At 36.8% G+C, this 18049-nt stretch overlaps 1 protein-coding gene across 8 annotated transcripts; it reads right to left on the reverse strand.

Annotated features, from left to right (window-relative positions):
* Positions 1-15: 15 nt before the first annotated feature.
* LOC128669767 (MYND-type zinc finger-containing chromatin reader ZMYND8-like) lies at positions 16-17928 on the reverse strand. 8 transcript variants are annotated; one of them, XM_053744855.1, is made up of 21 exons: positions 17735-17928; positions 15687-17318; positions 15098-15330; positions 14662-14746; positions 12298-12478; positions 11521-11706; positions 10893-11068; positions 10428-10538; positions 10108-10238; positions 9652-9747; positions 8026-9407; positions 7425-7627; positions 6435-6788; positions 5895-6020; positions 5358-5502; positions 4783-4906; positions 4033-4156; positions 3549-3621; positions 3083-3163; positions 2222-2319; positions 16-1839 (listed from the first exon to the last, which is right to left on the reverse strand). In XM_053744855.1, the coding sequence occupies exons 2-21, from the start codon at positions 17313-17315 to the stop codon at positions 1702-1704; spliced, it is 5676 nt and encodes a 1891-aa protein (XP_053600830.1). In that variant the 5' UTR covers positions 17316-17318; positions 17735-17928; the 3' UTR covers positions 16-1701. The 8 variants fall into 8 exon arrangements, 6 of the variants coding, with proteins under 6 accessions (XP_053600830.1, XP_053600834.1, XP_053600832.1 ...); XM_053744859.2 differs by having other exon boundaries at positions 5895-6005; positions 17546-17749; XM_053744857.2 differs by having other exon boundaries at positions 3083-3155; positions 3550-3621; positions 17546-17749.
* Between the last annotated feature and the right edge of the window lie 121 nt (positions 17929-18049).

Raw genomic sequence — 18049 nt, forward strand, 5'->3', positions numbered from 1 at the left:
AATTAAACACTTGTATAGTTTCTGAATAGTCTTTATTGAAACTAAAATTTTAACATTACGTCCTAGGAGGCATCATTAAAACAGAATAATATTTACATACAGTAACTTGTATTTTCTCACAAATTGTGTAGTTAGCAACAGACTTGTATCAAAATATGAATAAAATAGTTGAATGCACAAGCAACACCGAAAAATTTAACCAAATTGCAACAAGACACTTGATTTGTATACAACCATCCTGTAAAATTAAGTTGCATAATTTATTAACATAATGTTCTATCTGAGCCAATAAATGAACTTAACATAGTAGCAGTCTTAAACTTACAGCAGCTTAGTTACAATAAAATTGGAAATGAAATTTTATTTTTCAATAAAATTGGTAGTATTTATCAAATTATTTTACGACTTTATACACTAGTACCTACACATTTCTATTTTTATAACTGAAGAAAACATTTAGCACAATTATTGCATAGATTCGTAATTCTAAGAACACAGTACTTAGAAATAGGTACAATACATTTGCATAACCGAATCTTTATTTTCTAATAGATAATACCACAATTACACTGCTTTTTCTCCAGTGAGCATATTTATTATTATGACAACAACGTGTAAGCAAGGCCTACGAGTATAACAAATTATCCAATTTGCATGAGAACAAAAAATTCCCTTCTTTAATATAAAATGTACAATATTTACAGGTCATTAAAAATACCATGTGGTAAAGTTTAAATTTGTACAATATGTGTTGTTTCTAACTTAGCTGCGATGTGTACTTTGAAAAGTTCCCTGTCGAAATAGTAAAAATTTGTTGCACTTTGCACAAGCCCGCCTTAATATTTATCAACTGTGCCACGATTGTCCACTACGGACTCGTGAATGTGAACACTTCATTTCTGGTTTTAAACAGGCTTCCCCCTATTAAGTAGTTTGTTTTGGTGTAAAAGATCCCGCCATGTAAGCAAGACAGCGGAATAATTAAGTCCATTTGAAACCAGAAGTGAAGAAAACATTATCTTGATATTCACAGTGAAGTAAATTTAATACTTTTTTTACCATGATTGAACAAACATAATTTCAAAAGAATGCCTGGGGACTCCTGTGTCACAGACTATTTCATGAATACCCTTTTCGATACCTTCGCCGCGTCGATCAATAGTTTGTTGTTTGGTTGACTGTTTGAGACTTAAAAATTTACAACTTCGATAGTTGCCTGAACACTAACCTATAATTTAATTATCAAAATAACATTACGACATCCAATAAGGCTGTGATTAGCCACACTGGCAGTGAACTGGCGAATTTCATCCACATAGAATTCAATCCAATATCGATCAGTTACCAACACATGTTTGAGCATTGCCTTAAAACATTTCACAAAAATACTTTATGTACACTTAAAATTAGATTCACTTATCGAATTCTTAGTTTGTCACAAATATTTAACGAAGTCTTTCATTTGTCACAAATATAAATGCTCTATTTACATTAAAAGTTTTTCCATAGATAAAATGTAATGTCTATAGTTTTTAAACGTGTGCGGTGAACTGCTATTGCCTACAAAATAGCAGGCGAGTCACGCGCTGTTCACCAAAAATCGAACCCAGAACATCCAACTTTCTGCAGATCTACCTCGGGAGTATCAGCAGGTCAGCACACATGGTTAAACAAATGATCAGTTCAGAAAGGTAAGTCTGTTTATGAGTAATATTGGATGGTGGGTCCTTTCCTAGACTGTGATACGACAGTCGCAGAGTTCGTAACTCCACCTCCTACAATGAGGTATCCACCAGTAGTCACCACTTTCTTATTGGAGTTGTCGTCGTTGTTGATCATCTAGAATAGAAAGACAGTTGTATTCACTTGGATGAGAAGAAAGTGGACAGTGCTAAATTATTTTGTATGGGAACATCGGGAAATCTATCTCATCTGGGTACGCTAGCCCATAATCCCTTGTTTGTATTTGTTTTCATAGGATAATCAAAACAGAGTTTGATTAGAATATGACCAGTCCATATTGTCCCGTGGATGTCATACGAGGCGACTAAGGGACACAGTCTTAACAGCTGATAAATAACAACAGCGTCAGGCGGGCAGCCGGTTATTTCTTTTTATGCTAACCCTGGGCTTTTGAGCGCCACAGCTCCGAATGCCGGGCACACTCGAAGATGAGAGAGAGCCCGTAATCTCTTAGTTTAGTTTGTATTTGTTTTGATACCTGTTTATTGAGGAGGACGGAGGAGGCGGGGGCGGGCGGCTTGTAGGTGCCCACACACTTCAGCGTCTGGTTGCCGCGAGCGTCCTCCATCACGCTCACTGCACAAATACAAATGTTTAGTAGCTAGATACAATGCTTTACCAGTGGGAGTCAAGTTGACTTTCAAGATAAGTTACTCTATATTATTCTATCTCTACATACAGGCACGTTGCACATAGGCGTTTATTTCAGTGTGACAAAGTCTAAAATTTAATGCAGTTGTGTACATATGTACACACAATTTAAGCCGTTCTACAACAGTCGAATAAAATGTATTTATATAAACGACGTAAATAAAACAGTACGATTTGATTTACAAATTAATTTAATATTAAGGAAAATAAAGTCCATAAGCCACGTGTATCTATGCCAAATACACTATTACAAGAATATTTGAAACATAAATTCAATTAAAATATAGATTATCTAATATAAAAAATACTGTCTGACATTTTCGCAAGCATTGGAAACGAAATATACTAAAAAGCATGTGAAGCTAAAATAAATTCAATAATACATTTTATTGTGTATAAAAAAATCGATTATTTCTATATGCATGAGCGTAATGTCATGTAAGTCGTTTGTTGCCAAAAGCTCAGATTTAATTTTAAAAGTAATAAATCCCAAAAACTACTGGTTTGATTAAAAAATATTAAATATATATATATTAAAATTCTCGATAAAATAATGCCACGACGGTCAAAGACTCTGACGGGCTATCTATGGATAACAAATTGTATAAAAGCAAGACCAAGGAAACAAATTTTCTCTCGTCTTCGTATAAAACGCATATACTCTACCATGCGTAGTCAAGCCACTAACTTATAATGGAGTCTTGTTGCTGCGGCGGCGGCGGCGGCGGCCGCTTCGCCGCCGTCAGCTTCGGCGCACTCTTCTGTAATGCCAATATCATCACCATCAATATTCATTATCATTAAAATTTCCCCACTTCTGGGGCATGGGAGTTTAAACGGTAGGTTATAGTTTATACATACTAATATATCATAAATTTACTGAAATAAAAATGCTGAAATATTTCAGCATTTTCATTTCAGTAACTTTTTTTATTACAAATATTGCTGCTACTGAAATATTTAGTTTTTTTTTTTTATTTCAAATATAAGTTCACTTACATGCATGAAATGATAATCGAAAATTTTAAAAAATTACAATTTATACATGCAAAAATATTAAGTAAAATAAAAATTTAATTACATGCTAAATTAATACATGAAAAAAATAATAGATAATGAATCATTCATTATCTATCATTGTATAATTAAACTTACTGGGAGATTCTCTGGCTGTGGTTGAAGTCTCTCGGGCGGAGAACTGTTCGCGTCGGCACTTGCGTTTCCGTCCTGATAAAGAAAATATGAATTTTGATGGAACAAATTGTTGAATTGTTGACGAATAAAGTCGAGTAAAGGTTGGACTCGACTACAGTTTCACTTTTTCTTGTTACGTACAAATTGGACCATATATAACGGCTAAACCGCTGAGCTAATTCTAATGACATTTTGAATTTGATATAGTCAGTGGCCCCGAGATTAAATGCAGGCTACCGCGGTCGGACCTGCATGAACAGCCAATGCCTTCGTTGTCCTGATTATTGGCACGACCTTATGCCAATAATCTGGACAACGAAGGCAGCCGAAGGCCGTACTAATTGGTAGAGGAAAATTAGTTAAACTTTTATTACTAGCATTATTTGTATCACTTTGTTTGGGTCAAATCTTGCAAACAAAGCTCATACTATACTATCTATATACCTGCGACCTCTTCTGCGTGCAGACAGCAAAGTGCTGCGTCCAATGTGAGCGCTGGCACGGGTAGTCGCAGTACGAGGTGTTCCAGCAGCAGTAGAATTGCGCTTCCTGGCTGCAGTTGGCACACCTGAAATGGATTACAGTTTTACTATGTCAATCTCTATGTTGTTTGGGTCGATTAAGGCGTCGCTGCAGTTGAGAAAATTTAACATCCCTTACTTCATCAACGAGCAGAATAGCTAATTTCACAATAGACACTTTGGTAACTTCACGTCTGGCTAGCAAGGTAAAGAAATGTGTGAAATTTAAAAAAATATATGTCAAAATTATTATCTTGTTTGATCAGCGGTGATGCTAAAAAGCGCTGGTACCGCTTGAAATTTGAAATATATATCCATTTTTAAAGAGTCGCCTGCCTGACGTCTTTGAGAACTGAGAATACTCTATTCATCTATCATTAGCAGACAATACTTTAAACTAGCGCCGTACGACACGTGTGTATATGTGCGATTCGCCCCTAAGAGGAATGAAATAAAGGAAGAAGAGGAAGTTTCCTATGCGCGGGGCATTGCGCACAACACAAACGTAACATTTTCATACAGCGCCCGGAACGGCGAATTCTCTCGTCAGCTCACATTTTCAGTATTGTTTTCAATTTTTCTTTCGCGGGTCTACTGGTAGAAATTTCTAGAAAGAAATAAGTTTTCTATTTACAGTGTAACATTGTGTACCTACATAAATAAATGTCCTCACCATTGCTTAGCCTTGGCTATGCTGACGGCGGCCTCGAGGTCGGCGCGCGCGGCGCGGCGCGCGTCCGCCAGCGCGCGCGCGCGCTCCTTCTCCAGCGACGTGCGCATCTCCGACAGGGTCAGCTCTGCGAAACATTTCATTGCCATATTACTGGCCCAATTATACTCCTAAACCTTCCTCAGAAATCACGCGATATATTGGTGAAAACCGTGCCAAAAAAACCGCCCGCTCGTTTTTGAGTTTATCGCAAACAGACGCAGTAGAGGACATAGTTATATTTAATATGTAATGTAATGATAGCGAATTACTTGTCAATGCATACAAAAACTGGTTAGTAGATAAGTCTTAATGCTCCACAAATCCACACACTAGCACCAGCGTCAATTTTATCAAAAACGAAAAAGTAATTGATACCAATTGTGTACACTACATAATCTATACAGATTACTTTTTATTTACATGCAATGCCTGCGTGTTTCCCAATCTGGCAGACGTCAGCTGTCTAAGTGTTCTAGAGAATCTTCTAGAAGAGTGTGGAAGGCGGGTAACTTGGAGTAAACTTTGCAGCATCTCACCGTGGTTATGGTTGATCTCATCGATCTCCTGCTGGTGTCGCCACCGCATCTGTTCTAGCTGCAGTTTGAGTGACGTCACTTGAGCGGCCGGCTCGTCCAAATGTTCTAGAGAGTCTTCTAGAAGCGTGCGGAAGTAGTCTGCCAACTGGAAATAAAATCACAGATACATTTGGACATGTCTGTGTCAATATTTTGGATCGCTGGGGCACGATAGACCGAATCTTTGTGGATTATATATCACTAGCTGCGCCCCGGGGATTCGCTCCCGTGGGAGTTTCGGGAAAAAGTACCCATGTGTACAGGTTATGTTCCACTCGTGTTTAAATTTCATAACAATCCGTCCATACGTCCTCATAAACTTTCGCATTTATAATATTAGTAGGATATCTTAATTTTTTTCAATTCTAGCTTTGAACTCAAATGACATGCAAGATAACTAAATCAACTTTTAGTTTTTTTTTACCTTTAGTTTAGCTGTCTGTTGTTCAGAATAACACTTTGAAAATTATGGATATACGATGTATCTATGGTAGTTACCTTGACAGCGTTCTGGTTGAGTTTGGCGGTAAGCGGGCCCGCGGCGGAGGGCGTGGGCACGGCCGCGACCAGCGTGCGGGCGTCCAGAGGGTGCAACAGAGCTGGCCGCTGCTGCAACCGAGGGGGCTACAGACAACACACATTTGTTTATTATAAAATCTAGAAATAACATTACTTTGCTGTTTTTTTTTTCAATCAACTTACTTTTTTGCACAAAACTAATCCGACTAAAGTCAACAATAGGTGGACGTAATGGCTTAGTCAGACAAATGTTCGTTCTAAATGTAAAACAGCATAAAAGAGATGCTTATATAGTTTTAAAAAATAATGTCAATGGATCATCATGGAATCAAATCTATCATGGATGCGTGAAACATAATATTATTATGGTAAATATAATAATTAGTTTATAGCCTGTAAGCATTTTTTAGACACAAGACTTATGGAAAAATTAATCCACGAAAATGTGCTGCCTGTTGAAAATATTTGAAATACGTTCATAATGATTATTTTGCAATTTCATATGAAAAAAAAGCTTACCTCGCCAGGATTGCCACCAGTATCATTCGCTTTATTCGCTCCTTGCACAGGTGTCGCCACTGCAGGCGCCGCTATCGGAATAGTTGCGGTTCCAGTAACATTGCTTGTTATGTTGGTAACACCGGTCACGTTCGTTCCTGCGATGGTGTTCGCGTTGGCAACACTGCTCGAGTTGTTCAAGTTGGCTAGACTGACAGCGTTTATGGTGGCCAGACTGCCTACGTTATTCACGTTGGCAATACTGCCGATATTGTTTACGTTGGCAAGGCCGCCAACGTTCAAGTTGTTTATTGTAGTAATACTAGGAACTGGTAGCCGTTCGGGCGAACCGTTTACCATTGGTTGCTGTTCACTCTGAAATCGGAATAAATATAATTTATCACTCGATCACAGTCCTAACATGTTTTGTATACTTTTTGACCATATACTCTAGGTACTTTGTTATATTATTAGCCATTCTGGCATGATAGGGACCAACACTGTTTAATGAGTATACTTTCGGCCTTTCATCTCAACAGTGGTTCTTCCAAAATACCAGTAGTTTGTAGCTTTTTGAGAAATTACTACATAATATAAAATTTGACGTGAAAAAGTGCATGTGAAGGTCTAGTTTCTGAATAAATGCTTCAATATGAAAGAAAATTGAAGATGTTATAGGTGATAAAGCTATAGATAAAACATTACGACTTTTATATGAAGTAATTCGAAGAAAATTCTCAATAATTACTTAACACTGTTTGGCGATTGGTAATCAATGAGTTAATAAACTGAAATCTTGTTTTATTTTTAGCGCAACACCAAGACTTACAACAATTCATACTGTCGGCGTTCTTGGAAAAAATCTTGCCGCTACGTACTAAGCAGTTGCGGTTATTACGTGATGGAATTTCTTTTTTTACTCATATTTTTTTGCGTTATTTTAATGACGACTGTGTGAAAATCGATACTCGAAATCGAAGTGAAATTTTAGCAACAATGTAATGTACTTACATCTACTGCACCGACGGACATAACTGGTTGCAGCGCCAATGTCCATTGGCCGTTGACAGATGTGATAAGTGGGACAGTGTGGACTGTGGCCTGGCCCACTGTGGGCCCGCCTTGGATTGGAGAACTGGCCACTGACACTACAGGACTAGATGTTGACGACATAGTGACCATCGAAGGTGGCGTGGATTTCAATAAGCTGTTTGCTGTAAAATGAAAGTTTTAAAATAGCATTAGACGTAACGCTGCATTACTTTGCAAGAGTTATTTCTTTTGTACCAAATTCCATTATTATCCATCCTTCTTGTGTGAAAGTGTATAACAAAAAGGCGGACAACATTTGTCTTAACACATTTGTCTTTTAACTCAGACCAAGAAAAGAAAGATATATTTTTCTTGGTCTGAGTTTTTTAATAAACAAGAATTGACTTCTTAATTTGAATCCTTACATATTATAAAACAAAGTCCACTGCCGTGTAAACTCAAACATGCACGGATTTTGATGCAGTTTTCACCAATAGATAGTGTGATTCCCGAGGAAGGTTTAGGTGTACATAAAAATTAGGTTACATAAAAATGCTTTAAAAACAGATGTAAAACTTACAAGTAGTAGCAGGCGTGGGCTGTCGCATGACAGGCGTGATGGTGATGGTGCTGGGCGGACGCGGGCCCGGCGTGTTGGCGGGCTGGATGGGAATGTACACCATCGAGTTCTTGCCGTTCAACTCCGAGCGACCTTCCGGCCGCGCCGGCTGGGGAAAACTTTTCTTAGCTCGCGGTCTAACCTCCACTACCTTCCCGCGCCTCGCGTTGTTCGGCAAAGGAGCAACGACCAACTTATTGATCCTCACTTCCCGCAAATTCGACGGCGGATTCACCGGCCTCAGGTGGAACGCGTTCATCACTTCCATCTTCTCCATTTGACGATCCGAGTCGTCCAAATCGATCGGCTCCGCCTTTATTTCCACTTCGACGTCTTTGCTCGCGTTCATTGGCGGTGACGTCATGCGCGCAAATGCTCGGACCCCTACTTTTCCAACCAAAGACTGCTGCGTATCTTTCAATTGCTGCAATTTGTTCACCGCGTCTTTCATGTTGCTAACGTTCTCTTTACTGGTAGGTGTGAAGATACTCGACCTGGAGTTCGTTTGTAACATAAGTTCTATAGCAGATGTCGCGGGTTGGGATGTCGTCGTCATAGCAATTTGGGCTGTAGTTGATAGACTCATTACACTGCTAATAGTGGGGAGACCTGACACATCATTTTCACTATCTTTACTTCTCCGTGCTAATACTGCCAGACTTGTGTCATCATCGAACTGAAGTCTATCTTTTATTTTACCCTCGGAATTCTGTTTAGTTTTCGTAGTCTTTTCTACTGATTCTTTATTTTTGTCAATAGTATCTTTTACTTTTTCTTTTGTAGAACTGTCAAGACTTTTATCATTATTCTTCTTTTCGAGCTTGTCTTTTCCTGGAGTTGGGTTACTGCTATTCAATGTTTTAGTTTTTGAGTTTCTACGTTTGTGTTTCTTTTCATCCTTACTACTAATCTTTTCAGTCGACGATCTCTTTTCAGGCTTAGTGACAAATTTTATTTTAGGCGTACTCGATCTGATAGCCGTTCTGTTTCCTTTGGGCGTAGTGATGATTCTAATCGGCGCGACTTTGGGGGTTAAATTTTTTTCTGATGAACTCGGTGTAGGAGTCGAAACTTTCTCTCTTGTTTTAGGAGTGTTTTCAGTTTTCTGTTGTGTTAATTCAGTCTTTTTGTTTTCAACTATCTTCATTTCAACATCTTTGCTAGTAGTAGGTTCCGGTTCAGTCTTATTGTCAGATTTTCCTTTGTCTTCGACCTTTCTCTTCTTTTCTTTAACATTTATATCCATGACAGTAATGACAGCTTCTTCGAGTTGAGAATGACGTCTTTTTCTAGATTTCTCATTTTCTTTGGCTGGAGTCTGTGACACTTCCAATGTTTTATTTCTGAAAATAATTGTAAAAGTGAATAAAAGATAGGTACTAATAGTTTAACATATGAAATTGAAGTTGATCTTTCTTATCAAGCATGTTATTACTAACACTGGCATCAGATTTTATTAAAGTTGCCAAAAGCATCTGATATGACTTTTACATATAGTTAATAACTCAAATTGATAATTTCAGGTTATTTACTGTAATTCTCAAAACTGCCAGCAAACATTATATAGATTCTTCCGAGTGCACTTACTTATCGACAGAGCCATCCTCTTCCCTGGCGATTTCTGCCCCATCCGCCATTTTACGAGTAGCAACTGTTGACGTATCCTCCCCTTCACTTGTATCACTATAAATTTTAAAAAATATATAACAATTATTTCACAAATCTGTAATTTCTTCCGTTACTCTATTACTTAGTAGCTTTTGCCCGCGGCTTCAACCGTGTTAATTTCCCACGAGAACATTTTTTTACCGGGATAAAAGATACTTGTTCACACTTCAAACAACATGTAAGCATGCAAAATTTCAAGAAGATTTGTTAAGCAGATAAAGCGTGAAGAGGTAACAAACAAAGTTACTTGCGCATTTATAATATTAAGATTGGTAAGTAAGAGTATTTACATCGCCATTAATTAATTATTTAGTGTTAAATAATAGTGAACAATAAGGAAATGTAAATTGTATTCTCGACATAAACACTACACACCCCTCGAGGCCTTCCTTGGAGCTCTTGGAGTTGGATCTGCTGGAGTTCCCCCTGCTCTTGTTCAGGCTAGGCGACGAGTTCTGAGACTTGTCTTTGATTGACGATCTCACTTCTCCCTCGAATGAGGGAATCTGAAATTATAAGTCGACATGTAAAGTGATGCGACCAGAATCGAAGAAGAAATCTAACCCCGAAATTTGCTAATTGTCAATAAATATGAATCGGGCGTTAAAACACAATAGACATTAATAGGACCTATCCTAAATCGAGTTTTTGTGCCCAAAACAAAAACGGAACCAAGTAAACAAAAGAATATTTACCATCAATTTTATTTGCTCTGTCAGCTTCGAAGGGTCGAACTGCGTCTTGAACGGCGGGTACACAAACTTGCCGTATTTACGGGATATGTTACGAATGTGCTGTTCTGCTTCCTGTAGAGATATGAAAAATATAAATAGTCACATACATATCGCTAAGTATGTCACATACTATTCGGCTAAATATAATAAAAATGAATCTCTAATACAATCTCATACAAATAATATCTCTAGGGATGCCGAAGACGACCGTGCGAAGTGTAGACGAAAAAGTTAGATAACGGACCCCGGGCACCGACGCTTAATGGCTGCAGAAGGCGGGAAAACGCTTAGATGAAATCGAGAAAGAGATTCTAATATTCATTGCTGTAGGTTCCTGTTTGTTTTGGCCAAATGTTACTGGCCACTTCTAAATTTATTAGACGAAGATTTTACTTTTTTGTCCTAGAGAGAAAATGACTACATTACCTGCATACTGTCCAAGATATCCTGCCGCTTAGTCCTAAAGTTGTTTGGGTCCCTCTCCGAGTACAGGAAACAGTCCTTGGCTGGCACCCAGGCGCGGTCGTGCGCTCCGAAGAACCTCACATCCACTAGACCAGAGTTGTTTATGGACATGCCCTTCGCTGGCCAGTACGGGAAACCTGTTCAAATTAAAAATAAAAGTATAATGTTAATAAAGTATGGTTATTGTTGTAGTGGTGGCAGTAAGTATGGTGTACTGTGAAGGCCTGATTTTTTTGTTAATTTTCAATTATAATTTGCATATAATCTGCTATAAATCAGTGTGTGTCCTGGTGACCAATAAGATAAATAAATATGTAGCTGGTTTTAGCTTCGTAAAAGGTCATCTCAGGATTAGAAAATTACTGATAAACTAACATGACCGTGAACAGTCGACATTGTAAAATACCAAGAGTATGAAAACACTTGGTGTATGCGAAATTTATAATAAATGTAAAGAAAAAACGCATACCTACCGGAAATGTCTCCGTAAAGTCGTAAAATTTTGAAAGCAGAAATAAAAGTTATGGGAGAATAACGCATTAGGAAAACCAGAACAAACTAAATTGCTACTGAGAAGAAACTAATTTACCTTTAAGTTTCGCCCACAGCAGTACATGTGGCGTAGTGCATACGTCAGTGAACCAAGTAGGTCTACGCGCATGCGCCGCTTTATAGCATTCCGAACAAGCTTCGATTTCGCCCATCTCCGCGCGACACGAGCGAACCAACGCGCGAGCGGCGCCTGTCAACTTCGACTGTACTGTGGATAACAAATCTAAAATAAACAAGATTATTATTATTAAAAAGAAAAGAAAATCGTCATCGACCGCCCAGCGTACGCTAAGATTAGTAATAGATGTCATATCATGCCTAACAAAATATAAGTGTTAATTATAAATTGAATATAATAAATTACATAGGATAAGGCCGCCATTGCTATCATCATTCCTCTTTTGTTTTTGTTTCGATGTGTGTTCTTATGCAATAAAGGTACATCAAACAAACGAATATTAAATAAGTAAGCATCTTGTATATAAGTGTTTACAATAAGAGCGTTAAAATGAAATAGTCTTCGGCTTTGGTGATTTGATTGCTAAAGATGAACTTACACTTACAAAAGGGGTTTGAACCCACTAAACAAACAAACATCCTCTATTTTTACACCACATCGCCGGGACTGCAAGTTCAATAATTTGTTACAATATTCATATACCTAGATTAATATCTTCGAATAATTAGGAAAATTGTCTTTAAAGTTGTCGCCTTGGCCCGAATAGAAGGCTTACAAGCTTCAATTTAATATTACTATAATTTGACGTCTCAATTCACCACTACCGTTAACATAATAATACAAAACGATCCTTACTTGTGTTGAAAATAATGCTGTTGTGCAGTATCCATTGCGCATCCGCAAGGAACGCCTCAGTGCTTCCGTATAGTCCCGCGTCAATGTTATCCTTCATCAGCGATAGGTCCATCGGATGCACCACGTAGTTGTCGTAGTCGGGGAACGCCGTTCGGTCCACTGGCTGCATGAATGGGTCAACCTGAAATAAATTAATGGTACAGTTTTTTTAATAGAATGATTAGAGTACGTATAAAGCCGGTGCAGACTAAATGCGGTGCTCGTTTGGTGTATGGAATAACATAATTATGCTTACATATGATAAAATATAACCCCTGTCGCATCTATCTGTCTGCACGCGATAAACTCAAAAACTACCGGACGGATTTTTGTATGGTTTTCACCAATAGATATGTGATTCTTGAGAAATGTTTACATGTATTTATTATGGTTTTACTCGAGCGAAGCCAGGACGTACCGCTAGTATACAATAAACGCAAATCGCATTGTATTACATACACATTCGCATTGTGCAAAAGACAGATATATATGATCAGTATTCATCATATCCAAAGTGCACTATTTAATAATATATAATTTGCCAGAATGAATATTAATTACATTCCAACAGTGTATTTTTTTAATGAATTATCTAGCAACACAGTTGTTCAAAGAGGCAAGGGAAATAGTATTCGTTTGTGAATTATTAATTATCATTAATTCTTAGGCAAATATTACTGTTCCATTTCAAAATGACAAACTACATGAACCAACAAGTACAAAGTGCAAAACTGCAGAAAATCCTCCCATTTGCGCTTTGCGAATTCGGCGACTTGATTACTTATAACTGGCAGAAGGGCTGTTAAAGTAGCATCAAAGTCTATTTTGTAGAAAGCGGTATCTTTTTGACATTCTTTTGCACAAATAGGTTTATTTATATGGATTTTATAGGTTATTGTCCTTTGTGTAGCTGTATATGTATAATTGAAGAGTCACGAATTGACATTGAAACCATTTGAATTCAAAGATGATTTCTGACTTCAGCAAGAATATATATAATATTTTTTTATAATATGAAATGAATCTGGATCCAGTGCAAAATCTACTGGACATATTGTAATGAAATTTGGGTATACATTTCGGAATACAGAAGCAATACACCGGGGCGGAGCTTAAATATAAATCATGTTAATCAGTTTCAGTTATAAAACTGATATTGAAAGGCAAAAAAAATATTCGGTTACATAGAAAAAAATTGGAACCCGATTTTCTTTTCTATGTTTGGAAACTCAGGCATGATTAAGGTTATGGAATAGTTGAATGACACTGCCATTAAATAAGAAGTATAAAAATAAACAACAAATCATCTGATCAAAAATAAAATTTATACAGTCAATACGAAACCGAAATCACTAGCACGAAAGCATGACAAAAATTATGATCTACAAGAAAATGCACACATATAAACCAAATACTAACGCAAACGTGTTATTATTAGTCGGGAGAGAGATAGCCGCGCGATGGTATCGATTAGAGCGGGATGGGTGATCGCGTCACGCGTAGGGACCGCGCCGGCGCGTCGACGCTGTAGATATGTACATTACAAGGTCATTTCTCTGTAGCCCGACTGGGCCGACAGCGGCGTACGTGCCTTCTTATTACAATGCTATGCTCCGCGTTAGCTATCGCCAAATCGGTGAAAGTATTGCGGATTACTCTCAATATTGATGCGTAGTTTAAACATGTTTATTACATAAATACTAATGTGTATTCCGATTCACGTAGGTTTCGATCATATAAAACAACATGTTATCATGTCATATTAATGATGAATGTACTTTTATTTAGTGTTATGCAAGTAAATATCAATTGTACTAATATTTATGTCGCTCATTATTGTTATACCTATTTCTATTTTGTGCATGATTCATTATTATATTTATATAATAGTCCGATCCCTAGTTGACCGTCGGTAAATGCATTGCACTGTGCGGCCATTTTATGTTGCAGAAACATGATAATAAACTTCATGACAGAATTTTCCATAGTCTGTGTTTCAAGCTATATAGGTACCTACCTAGCTGTTATATGAAATGAACATTTCATATAGGTATAATGTTTCATTTTTTAAGTATGTAGTTTAGGTTATTAGAAAAATAAATTATTCTAAGAAATGCTATGGCAAATCACTATTTAAAAGGAGAAAGACAAAAATCATTTACTTACTCTCATTTGAAAATATACTTATTGTTTTCAAAATAAAGAAATTTAGGTAATACTTTATTTGTCATTAAGTTTTGTATATAGAAAAGGTTAGATCAAGAATTTGAATGCAGGATTTCCATCCGCTTAACTAAACAATCTAAATCAAACATGAAAATTTACCCCATTGAGATCCATCATCCTTTGTAAAGCAAATTTGAGAAGTTCACATAGCATACCCAACGATATTTTCTTCATAGCTGGTGATCTGCAAAAGCAAAAAAAATATCTAGCTATTGTATTTACTGATATTTTAAACACATACATATTTAATAACATACTGGAATTGAGTAAAATCTTTAACATAATGTATCAATTCTTGTATTTTATAAGTTGAATGAATATCTTAGTCTGTTACAACAAATAACCTCAATAAAGTTACTAAGTAAGGTTATTTATTTATCTGAAATTATTTGCTATAAAATATGGAATTATTCCAATACAATATGACCAAAGAAAAAAATTCTCAAAATCCTGTGTTAACATAGAGATTTACTTGTTTACATTAAAAGTTTTAAATATGAATGTTAGTTTTGGAACAAATTTGTGTAAAACTTACCTTGTTTCTGAACTCTCAGCATGCAATATAGACATGCACTCAGGACACACCCAATTCTTTTCAGTGTTAATTTTATTGCGCTCTGTACCAGACAGACACTTGAAATGAAAAGCCCTCGGACACACCGTGCAATGCATTGGTGGATGGGCTTTTTCATTGGGTGGCTGCTCTGTGGCCCAATGGCATCTCCAACAGTAAGGGTCTATTCTCAACTTGGTTGGTTTCTCTGCAGTCTGTCAAAGGAACAAAAAAATTGGTGTGAGTCTCTTCAACAATAAAAATAATAAGTGAGCTCCCTTTCTTACCATTTCTAGGAGCATTAAATACTTCAAAATAGATGTAGAAATAGCAAAATGCTTTAATAATTTTCTTGAAAAATTAGACATGTCAATAATGCTAAAATGTCCATGCAATAAACAATTCAGAAATAAATGAAAATCTACCCAATAAATAGATAATCATAAAAATTGGAATCTAAACTTTTTATGATACCTCCTTGACATTTTCTTTTAAAAAACATAACTAAAATGAACACACTCATTTTAAATGTTGTTGGAACATTTGAAATGAGTGTGGTAAAAATACTCACATCCACTAAAGGTATTTTTTTCTTCTTAGGAGAGCTGGCTCTCATTTCAGGTGGTGGTTCTTTGCTTTTCAGATCTTCCATGTCCTCATCAGTGCCTTCATCAGAATCCTTGTGAATTTTAGTAACAGAGTGAAGGAATAACTTCACTTTGTTAACAAACTCTGGATTTTGAGATCTCATGGATCTCTTGACAGCCATTTTATCAGATTTTTCACTGCAGTTGCTCTTTTGTGAATTAGTGCTAATTCTTCTGTTAGGCTGAATCTTATCTGCTTCTACAGATGTATTTAGTGGATTTGAGGAATCTAGTGCTGTCCTAGACTTTCTAGTTTTACTTGTTAATTGAGTACATTCACTTATTATTTTAGATTCTTTAGCAGAATTGATTAGCGACTTGAGTTCTCTGCTAATGCTTTTATTGTGGTCTTTTTCTATAGTTTCCAGACTTTCCAATTGTGAGTCATTTGAAGTGTCTCTATCAATTTCTATGGAAACCAAATTATTTATAGTAGGAGGTTTATTATTGTCACAATTTTCATGGTTACCATTCAATTTTTTATCTGCTGGTACAACTTCTTTAGTTTCTGGAGGATCCATTGTCAGTTCTTTAGTGAAAGTTTTTGTAGGTTTTTCGGCTTCTTGCTGATCTTTGACTGGAGTCTTCTGTTGTGTTTGAATTTCCCCCTGTTCCTTTGTTGGTGTTTTAATTGCAGCCTGCTGTTGGGATTTCTGGGGTTCCATAAAATCTTTTGTTGGTGTATTAATAGCTTTCTCTGGTGATTTTTGAGCTTCTTCATATTCTCTTATTGGTGTTTTAACAGGTTTCTGTGGAGATTTTAGTGATCCCTCCTGTTGATTTGTTGGTGTTTTAACAGAATTCTTCTGTGGAGATCTTTGGGAGTCCTCCTGTTCTTTTGCAGGTGATCTCAGAGGAGCTTTCTGTGGAGACTTTTGATGTTCTACCTGTTCTTTTGGTGGTGTTTTAACATTAGGCTGCTCTTTGACTGGAGTGTTTTGAATAATTTTCTGTGAATAATTTGTGGTAGATTCAGCCTTTGTTTTAGCAGATTTCTCAGGAGACTTCTGCATCTCATTTTGAACATTAGTGAATGTTTTTTTCAGTATTATTTCAACATCTACATCCTTACGTGGGGATTTAATTATGATTTCTGGACTTTTCTTGGTTGGGGAATTTTGATTTTCAAATTTACCTGATGAATCAACTGTTCTGTCCTCTGAATGTAAGTCAGTTGACAGTGGTATTTGTTTTGATTCTTTATTTATAATAACAGCATTGTTAAGTTGGTCTAAAGTAAAAATTGGTTTAGAAGGACGTTTTAAGACTATTTTTTGAATCATAGGTGGCTTGCTTGGGACTACAGCATCAGGTATGGTTTTGATCTGTGGTGGAGAAGATTGTTGCTTCTGTAACTTACTAGGAGAGCTTGATTCACTCACGTGAGTAGATTTTTCATCACTTTTAGGTGCCGCCGCCTCATGCTCTTCATCTATCTTCTCTACTATCAATACAACATTACCATTGGAACCGGACACCTCCTGCATCTCCGGCACATCTTCTGTTGTGGACGACACGTCTGTCTCCATGTGAGGATCTGAAGTCTCATCCATCACCTGTGGTTGAATACCTGATATTTTTAGTCTGACCTTTGACAAATGAAAAATTACATATTATGAATCAGAATAGATCTTGTCACACTAACAATAGACAGCTACTTTTGTAGGGAACCGGTTAATCTAAAGCTTCTATACCCAGCCAGCCAGGCCAGCTACAATACCAACATATCACATACCTACCTACTTTCAGTACGTACGTATCCACATAAAATCATGGAGCTCACCTCACAATCACGATGTTCGCACGTTTGCTAAAACTCACTCTATAACTAGACCACACGGATATATTTCACCTATCCCCTAGTAATGTATCATTTAAATTACTTTGTTTTGCATTGAATTTACAGAATTATATGAAAATATTCGTCAACGAAACGAAAGAAACCAACATCGCCATCTCACTCGATACTAACTTCATGTTGAACAACGACAACAGCCAGGCTAACAGGAAGCAGCAACGTTGGGAGTTGAGTGGAATTTATTAACAAACGAATATCTCGCTTCAATCAATTGCTGTCCTTGTTGTTTTAATATAAGTTGTATAGTACTATCGCAATCAAACAAAATTTAAGCTCTCACTCACTCACTCTTTTTTTTTATGTAATGAAGCTCGTGCTAGTCAGTCTAGGAAGATTGTTGTTGATTGGATTCTAGACCGATTATTGTGTTGCTATATTCGAAATACTTATAAAAATAGTTCTTGATAAATTTTAAAACTACCTACACTT

This window comes from Plodia interpunctella, chromosome 5 (genome assembly GCF_027563975.2).
Source record: "Plodia interpunctella isolate USDA-ARS_2022_Savannah chromosome 5, ilPloInte3.2, whole genome shotgun sequence".
Classification (NCBI taxonomy): domain Eukaryota; kingdom Metazoa; phylum Arthropoda; class Insecta; order Lepidoptera; family Pyralidae; genus Plodia; species Plodia interpunctella.